The 14,450-nt window shown below is 44.8% G+C and overlaps 1 protein-coding gene across 2 annotated transcripts in view; it reads left to right on the top strand.

Annotated features, from left to right (window-relative positions):
• LOC119178633 (uncharacterized) overlaps positions 1-14,450 on the top strand; it is a 187,265-nt gene that overhangs the window by 103,105 nt on the left and 69,710 nt on the right. For both annotated transcript variants that reach the window (XM_037429853.2, XM_075870330.1), the window contains exon 2: positions 3,289-3,637. In XM_037429853.2, the coding sequence (XP_037285750.2) occupies positions 3,289-3,637 (349 nt within the window). The remainder of the gene's footprint in view (positions 1-3,288; positions 3,638-14,450) is intronic.

Here is a 14,450-nt window from a genome sequence, read left to right as displayed (position 1 = left end):
CTCCTTAAAAAGTGCACTGGCATTTTCGCTGCCCTTTTTGGGTTTTGTGTTTGGGCAAGGAGCTTTTAATGGAGATCCAGTGCGCTTCTGACGCCTGAAATCTTGGCATACGTCCATTTCATTCTGATCCTCTACGTGGGTCGACGTAGAAGGTACGGACAAAATTGGGGTTTTCTCCTCGCGGGATTGTCGCTGTGAAGCTAAATTCGGTATAACTTCCACTGCACAAGGTGCCGACTTGGCCATCGGTACTGCTATTGCAGAAGCCAGCTGTGTCATCTGTGAGCAAAACACTTGAGAGATGCACTCACTCACGCTCGTAACTATGTGTTCCAGCGCTTTCGACATCGCCTTTTCTACTGCAGCCTCAATAAGATTAAGAATCTTCGTCTCACTTAGTTGTTCGTGCCTCGACGCGACTCCGGCATATCCAAAGGCTCTATTCTTCACAACTGTTATTGCTTCTCGCCGCGAGCAGCGACGTCTGTCCATGATTTCTAGAAGTTGCGTTTCATTAGACCTTGCGGTGCAGTTCAGATAATCGGCCGCGTGATTTCCTGCACAGAGGCAGCACTTTTCGGTTTTGGCGATGCACTCCTTCGATGGGTGGGTATCGCCACAGATGCGGCAACGTGAATTTGATTTACAGCCCCCTGCACTGTGACCAAAACGCCAACAGTTTTGACATTGGAGAGGACGAGAAGCGAGACGTTCGACTCTGAAAATGAGCGGCCATATTTTCAACTCGGATGGACAGGAAGTGCCGGCAAAGGTAGCAATAACCGACTCAGTGGGGACTTTCTCACCGTTAACTAATCGGTTGCATCGGTACACAGCTATGACCCCAGCATCAGACAGCTTTTCTAGAGTCTCAGCGGGCGTTAATGTAGAGTCAACTCCTCGTACAATTCCCTTAGTGCACGCTAAATGAGGCGGGATAAATGCACTTACCGGGACCGAAGCAAATGTCTTGCATTTTAGGATTTCAGAAACGCACGAAGGATCTGACGATCTGCATACCAAACCACCTCTTCCGAACTGACGAACATCACTTATCAGCTGAAAGTGCGGCGTCATGGCCTGCAACCCCACCTGGATCGCCTTCGGGTTGTTGAGCCTAATCAATCCACCACTCGAGGGCACCAGCGCAACAGGGATGCTTTCAACACCACTGCGGAAAAAATATTCCAATGGCAATTCATCATTAGGCAAGGAGGCTGACCAAGGGCTATGCCCTTGGCCAGGAGATGAATTAGACATTAGCACTAATTCGATTGCTTAAAGAAGTAATATGCAACGTCAGCTAGTTTCAACAGGTCAAATTCACCCAAAACTCAGCCAAACCACCGTCCGAAAGAGTCCGAAGGGACGAGCCCGGTTCAGAACGAAGACGCTTCTCGAACGCTCTGGAACAGGAAGAACGTAGGCGACCCGCCGGTATCGAGAGTCACGGCCTTTCTTCTTTTTCTTCGCTGTTCCGAAGCTCACGCGCTTACGTTCATCTGACCCCGTGCACACTTTCGTCTTCGTCGGTTATTTTCCGCTGTCGGTTTCACTTCCAGTTTCGATTTTGGTTGTGAGAAGCACTCTTCCCACAGTACTACATGCATCTATGCGCCTCGTAACGTGGGGATGATTTTTAAGTTACATATCATCCTTCGTAATTCATGCTTCGCATATCATCGATTCGCACTGTACGTAGGATATGCTTTTTTTTACATGTGAAAAATTTTTTGAGGAACGAAACTCACTTGCACACAACAATCCACCTATCCCACCATCAGCCTCTATCTATCTATCTATCTATCTATCTATCTATCTATCTATCTATCTATCTATCTATCTATCTATCTATCCATCTATCTATCCGTCTATTTATTTATCTATCTATTTATTTGTCAATCTATCTATCTACCTATCTATATATCTATTAGCGTTCACGTCTAGATTTTCTTAAGGTAGTATATATTGAAATTTAGATAGGACTTTTTCAGGCATCACAGACCGTAGTATATGAGTGTGCGACAAACATAAATCACATGCTATTTCTACGAAAGAACGGTCGTAATAATAATTAGAAACCTGATAAGTGAATTTGTGAGAGCGAAACAAGAAATATTCTTTTTATACGACTGATCGCATAAAGGTAGCAGGAAAGTGCGCAAATAATGCTCCACCACTATTCTTATCAGACATTCATGTCATTAGGATCATGAATAAAAGAATTGCATCCATGGTCGCCTACTAGGGTGATTGTGATCGTCTAACTTGCATATTGCTGACAGTGCTCGCTATCTGCTTGATATTAATAGCATAAACATTAAAAGCGTGCTCCTTGTATTCTCCAAGCTACATGCATTACGACTTGTTAGATCCGGTGGAAATACACTATGAAATGCCACTTACACTTCGTTTCCACAAAATTCACGTTTGTGCTGTCACGTCAGGGATGACATCACGTTGAACTATAAGCTATAGTGTAATTAAAAGGCGACTGAGTTAAACTTTTCCATTCTCAGGCAGTACACGAACAGAAAATTCACGTCCGTGCATGGCCTTTGCACGCTGCCCAAGAAGACACCAGTTACCCTTTACAAAGCAGTGCAGTGAACGTGCGTGATAAGACCGCCATATGCGGAGAACTGCTGAACTTATACGAAAGAAATAGATTCATTTATTAAAACTTGATCGAATGCGATAAAAGTGTCTTAAAGTGCCAAAAATTCTCCAAGCGTGTCTAAATGTGCCATAGGAAATTCACGCATTTCGATGCGTGCGCCTTCATGCCAGACTTTCAAAGAGTGATACCGTGGCCTCTATGCAGATGGGCCAGCGTACCATGCCTCTCAGTGGCGCCCATCGATTGCAAAACATGGCAGCTACGCCATAGTATACGCCACAGATGACCTCAACCTAAAGCTGGGAAAACGCGCGTAAAAGTTCCCTATACGCATCCACTCGCTGACTCTTTCACGTGGAATCGATTGTGCGCATTTGTGATATGTGCCACAGTTCTTACTTAAAAGGTGAATTTGCCAGCTTCCTAAAAGGGGCCAAAGAATGCTCCCTGTTTTATGGTCGACCTAGTATGAGCGATGTCATCACGAATATTGGATATCAGAGAGGTATTTGTTGTTCGTTGTTCACAAAGCCAGCAGGAAAATGGGGCAAATTATTTTTGCAGTTGTCTGTACCTATTTCACTTATTCACAGCGTCTGTTTATTATGAAGCACCTTTCTGCCACATGCCTTTTACAAGTAGCGTATCTGTGCAATGCTCATTTCCAGATGGTTCATGCAACGAGAGCGACACCCTCTTCGACATCGGGTTAGTGAAGGCACTAAGCAGGCCATCCTTCGATGCCTTTCCTCTGCCATACATTCGCCGCACATTCCGTAAAGCAATCGACTTTGAAGTGAGTCTGTCTCAAGGAAAGCTGTACGGACTTGCAAGCCTGAGACTCTTCAGCCACAGCTACATCAACGCCACCGAAAACGGCATCACAGCCAGTTTCGGTATTGACGGCGGTCCGCTCGAAGTGACATACACTGGAACCATTCGCTCTGTACTCTTACACTCCCAAGTCTTGCTGAGCGTCCACATTCCGAGGATCGAGCTCTTCATCAAAGCCCATGAGTAAGCTTGTTCGTATGTTTGTCCGTGTACTGTGATCACTATCGATGCAGCCGTATATCTTGCCCTATTGATATTTAGAATTTTCGGAGAAGAGATGTATTCAAGTGTGGTGGTTTCATTTGAGCAACGCCGGATTAATCTTCGTAATTTATACTGTATTTTGCTAAAGAACATGACGTACTCATATTTATAGTTAGCTAAGTCGTGGCTGTCTGCTTTGGTTGAAGTCGTAAACGTCAACTATCTGAAGGGGCGCTGAACCAAAAACTGCGCTTGGTGTTAAAAAAACGTTCAGCATGTACAAGGCGGCATAGCGAGTGCTATTGGTCGTGAAGTCGACAATCAAAGAGCAGAGTCTGCTTTTAAATGCCTGCTTCCCGAACAGAGCCAGTGCGTTGCAACGGAGCTGCCACAACAGGCTTTATTGCAACAGAGGTTATACCTAATGTTTTGTTTCTTACAACACTGCACGCATGCGCCATTATTTGTTGGGTCTTACGTTGAATGGTTTGATAGGTTGAGGAGAAGCCAGAGAAAGACTAAGCCGCAGTCATTGGGGGAGCTTTAGGACAAACAAACACGGCTGTTTCTGTCTTCAGCCAGAAGTGAATGGTCGGCGAACATTTCTGTTCTGCCACGAATCGACGAGAACGCAATCTCGGGGTTAGGCGCCCTTCAAAACTTATCCGGACGGCAGTTCCCTGACGCGCATCGCTTCGCATAGTCGAACTGCTCTTCTCTTGTGAAGTGTTCTTCCGATGTAAGTTTTCAGGGAAAGTGTTCTTTGCAGAGGAGATGTGACTCTCGCACTTTCAATATAAGCTTGCACACAAGTAAATCTTCATTGTATTTTCGTATACAACTACAAACGCGCGTCAATATGGAAACATTCTTTCTGCGCAACCCGTGAAACGCTGTGCTGCACTCCTCGACTCATGTTTTTCGCAATCACCTGTGTTGTCGTTGTTCGATATATACAACAAATGTATATGCGTATGAGCGGTGCGCCACAAACCAAACAAAGGCAGTGTTTGCGCTTTTCGACCGTATACAGAGAGCGCGCGCCGAGTAATGCTAATGTCTAGTTGTTTCAAACGCCTTAAACTCGTAATCTATCCGGCTAATTTAGTATTGCATTTCCCTTTTTTTAACGCTAGACCTGTGTGTTCACTCACATTTTTTTTAAATATGCCGCTTGTTATTTCAACGTACCGCGGAGACGCGCACAATATCAAGCACCACGTGCTATTACGAACAGCATACAAGTCAACAAGTCCTGGCGATCTACGAAAAGATGTATCTACACAGTCCCGTATATAGAGAGACTCTGAGGAATCGGCGCGGTGATGACACCACGTCACCATCACGCCTCAGTTCGGTGCTCTCAGCCACATTTCACAGCTTAGCTTGCTTACGCGCTGCTCGCGCGTGAACTGCAGCGGCGCTCAACAAACTGTGAAGGTGAGATAGCGCAGGAGCACTGTACTTGAACTTTATGAAGAGTGTGAACAGGGCTCAATGTTTTGATGACACTAAACTACTAAAAACGCTGAATCTTAAAGCAGTGCACACGAGTTTCAAACTGACTGCGTTCATATTAGAATGCGCAATGCTTCCTAACGTCACTCGTTTCGCTGAAATAACCATGTTGGTGACAGTGCTGGAGTCTTTAGTGGCCGATGAAAAGTAGCGTTGGCCGTCGATGAAATTTGAGGTAGGTTCAATGAAGACAGGAGCCCGAATTTGTTCTACTGTGACCTACCTCACGGCACAGAGCAGGCCTCCATCAAGAGTAAATTCAAAGTAGCGTTTCATAAGTGATAGCATGTGTGTGCGTGTGTGGGGGGAGGGGGGGTGCTTACGCGCCCGCGCGTATGTGTGCGTGTGTGTGCAGGCGAGCATGTGTTAATCTGTGTGCGCAAACACTCAAGTATATATACACACATCCCCGCGCGTGAGTTCACAGACACTCACGCGAACACATATGCACGCTCACACACACCCACACAAACGCGTGAGCCCGCAAACACGAACACGCGCGCGCGCACACGAATGTTTAGAACTCTAAGAGACTCATCTCCTTTTTCTTTTGGCAACCTAAACAATTTGACTCCTTTAGAGCTATGATTACTGCAAACAAGCGAGTAACAACGACCGATTTACGCAAACACTTCACGCGTGCATACCAGGCTGAGCACACAAGCCCTGAGCGCTGCTCGAGGTGCTCGAGGGTGGTCTCCTGAGCCCGCGTGGCGCTGCCGCGGCCGGCAAGCACAGGGAAATCATGTCACGAAAAGTGTGCGGCGGGGCACGGAGAAGGGCGAGATGTAAGCATCACCAAACTCACCCGAAGGGTACACACCAGAACAAAGCTAGTCTGGAGTGTGCCGCCATAAATAGGTGAAGTCACTACAACGTTAAAAGCACTGAGTTAATTTTAGGGGCGAAGCTCCTTAGGGCGTGGGCTGTGCGTCCCCTGTAGCCTGTATGTAGCCACCTCTAGTTTAGTTCTTGCAGTGTTCACTAGATGGCGGTACCGTCTCCTGTATGTAGCCACCTCTCGTTTAGTTCTTGTAGTGTTTACTAGATGGTGGTACTTGTAGCTGATAATGAAAAGATGCAAGATGTTATAAACTAGAAAGCGGTACTTGTAGTTGATGAAAGACGCGAGATCTTATAAAATAGGAATGATGTCACATATGGCGTGTGTCATTGGTTGAAGGCAATCGTTCGATTTAGTGCGGCGACGTATGCTAGGGGGAGCGATGTAATAAAATCGAGTGGGCAAAATGTACAGAGGATTCATGGTTTACCAGGTTTACCTCCGGAGCTTCGCCCACTCATCATCATTCACTTCGTGGATATGGCGGAATTTTTCTCTCGCCGCCACGCGCACTCTGCGGGCTTCACTATCGGGCTTAACCGGAAGGCTTACCAATACCACCTGTACTTCCTGTTCGTCGTAAAGTCACATGAGAAAATATCACGCTTGGTGTAAATCCAGATAGCGAACCGGCCGTGAGCCCACTAGGAGCGCGTTTATGTCGTCGAATACGTGACAGGCATGATATTATTTCATGATTTCATGTTGGTATGTTCGCGCCTTTTATTTCTGTTCGTCATAGAGCCACTTGACGTTATATAAATTCCAGGGTATATCAAGCTAGAAACCAGCCATCATAACGCCGTGAGCGTGGTATTAGTAAGTCCATCATGCCGTGCATGACATGCAAGTCAGGATTTTCATGCTTCACCCCTCTTTCCTTCATTCATATTGAGGGCCTCGTTCTGGCAGACACTCAAGTCATGTGCGAAAGATGATTGGTCAGCTGCCAGATTGTAATAAAATCGCGTGCTACGTGACGCTAACAGGCAAATGAGTGTCCCAGACTTGCCTCAAAATTAATAGAAGGCGCTAACTGGCGCTCACATTAAAATGCACATACATACACCATAAAATGAACGAGGGGACAGATGCCATAGTAGTTTTTTTATTGATATGGTATATAAGGAGATGTTGGCGCACCATTAAGGCGTCGGCTACTCCTTAGCCATTGAGTGAAACTTGAACATGTATCTTGAAGCAAAACATACAAAGCAGTGCATGGAAAATAGAAAACTAGTGCGCAGATATGCAAAGGCACACTTATACGCACATATCACAATATAATGGTCAGGAAATGTTTGAAAGTCAATGAATGAAGTCTCTGATAATGCCCCTTGTTAATATTCGGTCCACCAGCACAAAACAGCAGAGCACACGTCTGGTCCTTATAAAGATGCATTCGCTCATGTGTACATACTAGTCGACACGTCATTCATTTTACAACACGCACATGATGGGTGTCACATGATACTGTACATAATAAGAACATGTGTAGCAAATAAAAGTTTGTTATTTCTTAATACTTGTCAGCAATCCCGCTGTCTTGTAAAAAACGTGTTAATGCTTTTAAAGCGTACGACTGTGAAACTACAGTAGGCCACGGGCCCAGAAGTTTCTTCTTCTTGAACGGTCTGCGGTGTAATGCCAACAGTTCGGACTTGAGATGGCGTCTCGGCGTGTCATGATGTGGACAGTCTATGAGAACATGACATACGTCTTCATCTATAAATCCACATTCGCAGTCGGGAGTTTCAGCTCTGCCGATTCCGTGCAAAAAATGTTTTGTGTATGCGGTGCCTAGCCTCAATCGTTGAATTGGAACTTCCATACTTCTATCTAATGCCAGCGTAATTTTGACTTCAATAAATGGATCGATGTGATATAAATCGCAGCTCTTTTTACTTTGGTCAAACCAAGCAGTTTTACTAATTCTGAAAGTTGTAGCCTTTGTAATACTACGCAATTCATTTTTCGAAATCGGTAAAGAAACAGTAACGTCTTTACGATGTGCTTGTCGTGCTGCTTCATCGGCAGCCGTGTTTCCAGGAATTTTGCAATGGCCAGGTATCCAGTGAAATTTGATTTCTTGTTGCGCCTTCTTTGCTTTGGTGAGCTCTTTCAGCGTTTCGTATGTCATACTATCACTTATTACTGTCCTGTTTGTACTGGAGAGTGATCTTCATGCGGCCTGTGAGTCACTGAGAAGTACCCATTTTCTAGCGTCTGCTGCCGAGTTTATAAACTTTAGAGCATACAGAATAGCGAAGAGCTCAGCTGTAGTAGATGACGTCATGCGACATAATTTAAACGATTCCTGAATATTGAGCTGTGGTATGATAAATGCCGATGTTGAAGACGTTGTAGTACTTGAGCCATTTGTGTAAATGTGTATGTACCCTAGATACCGCATGTGTATCTGATAAAGCGCTAGTTGTTGAGCAGCTTGGATGAACATGTCTCTCTTTCTGATAATGCCACCCACTGAGAGTTTAATGCTTGGTATTGCAAGCAGCCATGGAGGATAGTCCATTTCGGAGCTCCAAAATTTAATTCTAATAATATATGTACATTACTCTGTACATCGTTATGAGCATTGCTTTTATCTCTTATTAAATCTCCAGTGCCAATGGGTGGTCCTTGTGTTGCGTCTGTAAGCGAAAAAAATGGCGGCATGTTTCGATTGTTCTCATGACTGAAAAGGGTGGTTGTCGAGTCTCTGATATGACAAGGCTGCTGGAAGTCGCTCGTTAAACACCTATGCAGACGCGCAGTCCCCTAGCTAATAGTCTTTGAAGTCACTCCTCTGAAGTGCAAGAAAGGCCGTGTGAGACTGCTGCAGAACATGCAACTTTTTGTCGTATTAAAGCGTTGTGAACAGCGAGCATGGATGATACAGATCCACCCCTTGATGTCCCAGCAATTCTGTGGAGTATATTCACTAGCGTATTCACCTCGTTTTCGAGTTTCTTTATGTGAGGTGCCCATGATAGCTGTCTATCAAGTATTACTCCGAGAAACCGATGCTGCGTTACAATCATTAGTGGTTCTCCTTCTAAATTGAGATTGAAGTCCTTTAACTTTTTACGGGTAAAGGGCAATACAGCTGTCTTTGCGTGCGATAGAATCATTCCTCTTTCTATTGAAAAGTCGTTGATAATAATTATTCCGTCTTGTGATGCAATATGAATTACCCTATCTCCGTGGCAGATGCCCAAATGCACACATCTGCATATAAGGAGTATTACAACCACTAAGGCAGTCTTTTAACTAAATCAGCCATAACACAGTTGATAAGAAAAGGGCTGAGTACGCTTCCTTGTGGCACTCCCTGTCTGACGTCGTGTTCTGCACTTTTTCCTTCGCTCGTCTGAATGAATATTTTGCGACCTGATAGAAATTTAGATACCCACTGCAAAGACCTGCCGGACAGTCCGAGTTCCAACATACTCAGCGGAACATGAGTGTGACTGACTGTGTCGAATGCCCTTTTGATGTCTAAGAACACTGCGACCGTCAAACTACCACAGGCGCGTTCATGCTCCACATACGTTACTAAGTCCAGTATTGCATCCATTGCGAATCTCTGTTTCCTAAAATCTGTTAAGTAGTTGGAGAATACACCAGTTCTGTTGCACCACCATTGAAGTCGCGCATCAATCATTTTTTCCATTACCTTACATAGACAGCTTGTCAGACTGATTGGACAGAAGGATTCAAGGTTCAAGGACGTATTAGCCGGTTTTAAGATCGGAATTACACGTGCAGACTTCCAAGACTCGAGTACAATTTCTTGCATTCATAGATTATTGTAAATATCTAAAAGAATAGTTGTGTCTGTGGACCCAAGGTTCTTTAGCATATTGTACGTAAAGCCGTCCGGTCCAGAGGCCGATTTTTGACGACATGATGCTATAGCACAATGCAGCTCCCTTAACGTAAATACAGGGTCTAGTTGAGGATGCTTTTGGGCCATGGTGTTTCATTTGGTACAGCATAGGACACGTTATTCAGAAATAAGGCAAGTGAATTTCGAGGCAATTTCCAAGGCAAGTTAATTTCGTGTACTTTTCTATCTCCCCTTTTAGATTACAATTACTCCCAATAACATTCCCTATACTTTCCTTAGCGGAATCGCTTGTCAGTTCTTCTTAACGTAGTGTCTTACAATGAAAACAAGCCCTTCAATGTACCCTTGTTTTCTTCATGCTACCGCCTGTCATTTACATTTATTATTTGTATATATTTCATGACAGCAATGTCGGCCCTTATTAATTTAACGAAACGGCCACGACAAACAAAATCCATGTCAAATAAATTATGTTGTACATGTCATGAGTGACATAATTTGCACGTTAAGACAAGTCACGTTCTCCGTTCACACTTGTCCTGTCATAGTAATTACGGTATATACAACGTAAATGAAGCGGCCACGACGGCACCAAGTCATTATCCAGTAAATTGTGTGCTGTGCCACGTGCATGCTACGTTTTTTCAAGTCATGATCTGCCCTTATATTCACCATGTAGTCAAGGAATATAATACAATTTTCGTTACAGTCATATGAACGAAACGGCCAGGAAAGCGGGAAGTCGCAGGTGGCTTTCGACCCTTCGAAATAGCAGCAGTTTTTTTTCAAATGCTTCGTACTTAATAAAAGCCGCCAACCAAGCAGCGAAATACTACGCAGCTCACATTTCTTTAATGTGTTAGTAAGCCTGCACGCGCGTGTAGGCAATTTAAATTGTCGGTATGCTTCATTCAGCACTGCAGAAACACGTGCAATGTGTAAAACATGTGTTACTACGCGTAAGACTAACACTGACGCGCCGCAGCTTCAGCAGCGCTGGCCTATATATGGCAGCAGGCCAGACGGTCGCGGTACTTTCCCCGTTCTATAAAAATAGGCAGCGAGTGGCGCTGTCTGTGGAAAGCACGGTGAATCAACACCTCGAACTGCCATGTTAGCAAATTAAACGCAAAACTTCCCACCCCAAGCTTGGCTGTACGCATGTATCACGCTTTTCTTCGCCTCTTAATTTGTGCTGTGTTCTTGCGAAGCGTCGAGAAGACATTCCTCGACAGTACGGACAGCGTATAGCACACTGCAAAAGCAACTTCATCAGGTACTTACTAGAGCGATGGAAAGAAATGTCGACAGTTCTAAATGTGGCTTTTGGCTCAGTCGAACTGAAACATGCCCTGACTGCCATCAGGCATGGTAAAACCTATGCTTTCATCTGGTGACACCGTAGCGCTAGAACCCCTCTCCGACTTGCGCCACACGCAAATTACATTTGTCAGTCATGTATGGCACTCGTAACACCCACGCGCTGTGAAAGCGCCAGAAATAATAATAATAATAATAATAATAATAATAATAATAATAATCCGCCAAATTTTTCGCCAACGAACAGACTAATGATTGGCACCATTGCTTCTTACGGGCAGTAAATAAAAAATAAGAACAAAGGAGGCACCCAGAGCATACGTGACATACAAGTAGACCATAGCCATGTGATTTTACTCCACAGACAGTAATTTCTTCAATTGCTTTTTTGAACTAGCTGGAAAAACTCTTCAGTTAGTTCTTTTAAAAATTTCGGAATATGTAAACTTCTACGTGCTTCTCCATATCTGGTAGAAAACTGGGGTAGCGTGAAACGCTTTTTTTTTCTCTCAGGGGTTGACGCGTTACATATGGCCCTTCAAAGTCATCACACCAGTTGTAACTCAGAACAACTGTTTTAGTAAACAAATCCTGGAACATAGAAAAAGCTAAATTACGAAAAGTATTAGTGGCATCTACCTTACTACCATAAGCCATCCTTTTTTTAATATTTCGAAGCAAACTGTCTATGCACGTTTTCCAGCGCTCTGAGCAAAAGCGAAAACTGTAATACCATATCTCACCACACTATATGCAACCGAATGAACTATCATTTTTTTCACTGGTAGAGGCACCAATGGAAAGCAGGCATTCCATACTTTTCAGCTTAGAACACATAAATGCCATGTGATGCTGCCACCAGATACCACATCATAATATTAGGGGCTGTCTTACGTTCCAAAACCAAGATGTTAAAATGAGACACCGCGGTTGAGGTGCCCGAAACGTTTTTACCTTTTGGTATTTTCAACGTGCACTGACGTGCTCCAGCCCACGGGCCTCTACCATCGAACCTGTGACCTACGGGTGAGCAGCGAAAACCATAACCATACAGCTCTAAGAAGGCGGACAAAAGTGCCAGCCAGAGCCAGACTTTACCGTGCTACGATCACGTTGGCACACATTCGCCAAACGACCCTCAATACATGTTGCAGTTTAACTTATTGTATATCCGCACTTTTCGTTGTTCATGTGTCTTTTCTTCGTGATATTACACCGTCACATTTCTACTAAACCTGTGCCGTGTGCATACACGCGTGAGTCGTGATATGTCCTAGTATTTTACATGCGGCCAGCGAAAGTGGACGGCAATGATTTGGTGTCGCATATTACAGGAACTGCTGCAAACTGTGACGTTATGCTTAAATAAACACGGTAACTCAACTTACTTGTACACATAAACTGCGCCAAAAACACGCTTTCCCGGCCGACCTCTTTTCCCTCTCCTTAAGCATATTCATTCTTACTGGATTCGTAGTTTTTTCTGTTCATTGCAAATATATATTGGCGGTGGAGCTCGGCGGTTTTCGTAGGCGATGGAAATATGCGTAATCTGAAAACACCACACCGGCACCATTCCCACGTCATCGTATATGATATTCACAGTAAGTGCTGACTGCTCAGTATTGTCTCCCTATTATTGTTTTCGCTTCCAAGAACGATGCATTTGGGCCGGACGACTTTCTGTAAGCGCGAGCCGCGTGAACAGGCGAATTTTCACTTTTCAAGTCAGCTTAGCGCAAGAGCTACGCGCCTTCACAGTTCAGAATAAAATGGCGTCAGGGTTTGAGAATTCAATGCTTGGTATTGCAAGCAGCCATGGAGGATAGTACATTTCGGAGCTCCAAAATTTATTTCTAATAATATATGTACATTACTCTGTACATCGTTATGAGCATTGCTTTTATCTCTTAATAAATCTCCAGTGCCAATGGGTGGTCCTGGTGTTGCGTCTGTAAGTGAAAAAAATGGCGGCATGTTTCGATTGTCCGCGACAGGACGAGACCATTTTCCACTTACCTCTCCACACTAGAACAAGAACATGAGTAGGGCAGACCTAGAAGAGTTGGCAAGACGCATGGGTCTTAAAGGCTAGGAAATGCTGGCTTGGTGTGAGGAACGCGAGAGGCGCATTCGCAAAGAGAGGGAGGAGGAAATTGAGTTTGAAAGGGAACTGAGAAAGAAGGAAAAGGAAATTGAAGAGCTAAACCAAAAGACGCTTCAGCTGCGGCTGAAATGGCAGAGGCCGAAACGAGGCGACTAAAAAGTAGAGACGTGGCTGAGTCGGGACTTAGTGATGAAGGTGGCCAGACCGCGGGAGTGGCAGCCAGCAGAGCTCCTGCATCAAGGTCGCTGTGGGCTCCCACCTGGACACAGAGCTTCTTCTCGCCACCTGACGTGGGCCAGGCTTGTTCAGGTCTTCTGACGTTGGTCGAGCAACGTCTCCGGCTTCGTGTGCGAGCTGCGGCTGCCAAACGCCGAAAGGTCACTGACCTTGACCAGCCCGGCACTTCCTTTCGTGCCAGTCAACGACGTGAGCGTCTCAACCTATTCGTCAGTCTTCCCGTGTTGTACAAGTGCGTCTTCACCGTTACTCCGTCACATCAGGTGCGAGCCCCGCATCACCGCTGTCACCATTTGCGTGAGTGCATTCATGCCTTGGTTGCAGAGCCTCCACTGCAAGAACCGCGTCCCGCTATGATGAGATAAGGGTTATTTTCCACTGAACATTTACTTCAATGCAGTGCTCACGTATTCACTTGTTCGTTCTACCTGCTAACCTCTTTTTAGTTATGCATACTGTGTTTTTGTCTGTTATTTGTCTTTTAGGGGTTTCTGAAATATATTCAGTATTAAGGATTCGGTGGAAGCAAATGGTCTCATCGGCTAATTTCTCAATGATGGTTATGTCATCGGTGGTTTTTGCTTTACGCGATCCTACACGAGAGCTTGCCCATTACACAGCCTCGTGACACTGCTGCAGTTAACGTTAAAGAAACACACGCACATACAGTTAACCAATGGGCGAACAGTTAACCAATGGGCAACACGATTCATTCGAAACGGCCATTACTGTAGAAGTTCGGACTGCTGATTCATCAACACTTGCGACGTAACATACCACGCACACATAAAACAAACGCAATGGGCTTGCTTGTTTGTTCCTTGATTTATAGCTCCTACAGGAGATTGCAGATCGAGTGTTCTCTAGACAAAACCACCTTCCTCGCATACTCACAAAAATTAACCGACTTAAAACA

This window comes from Rhipicephalus microplus, chromosome 1, assembly GCF_043290135.1.
Source record: "Rhipicephalus microplus isolate Deutch F79 chromosome 1, USDA_Rmic, whole genome shotgun sequence".
NCBI classification, from domain to species: Eukaryota; Metazoa; Arthropoda; class Arachnida; order Ixodida; family Ixodidae; genus Rhipicephalus; species Rhipicephalus microplus.
This window is presented reverse-complemented; position numbering and strand designations above follow the sequence as displayed.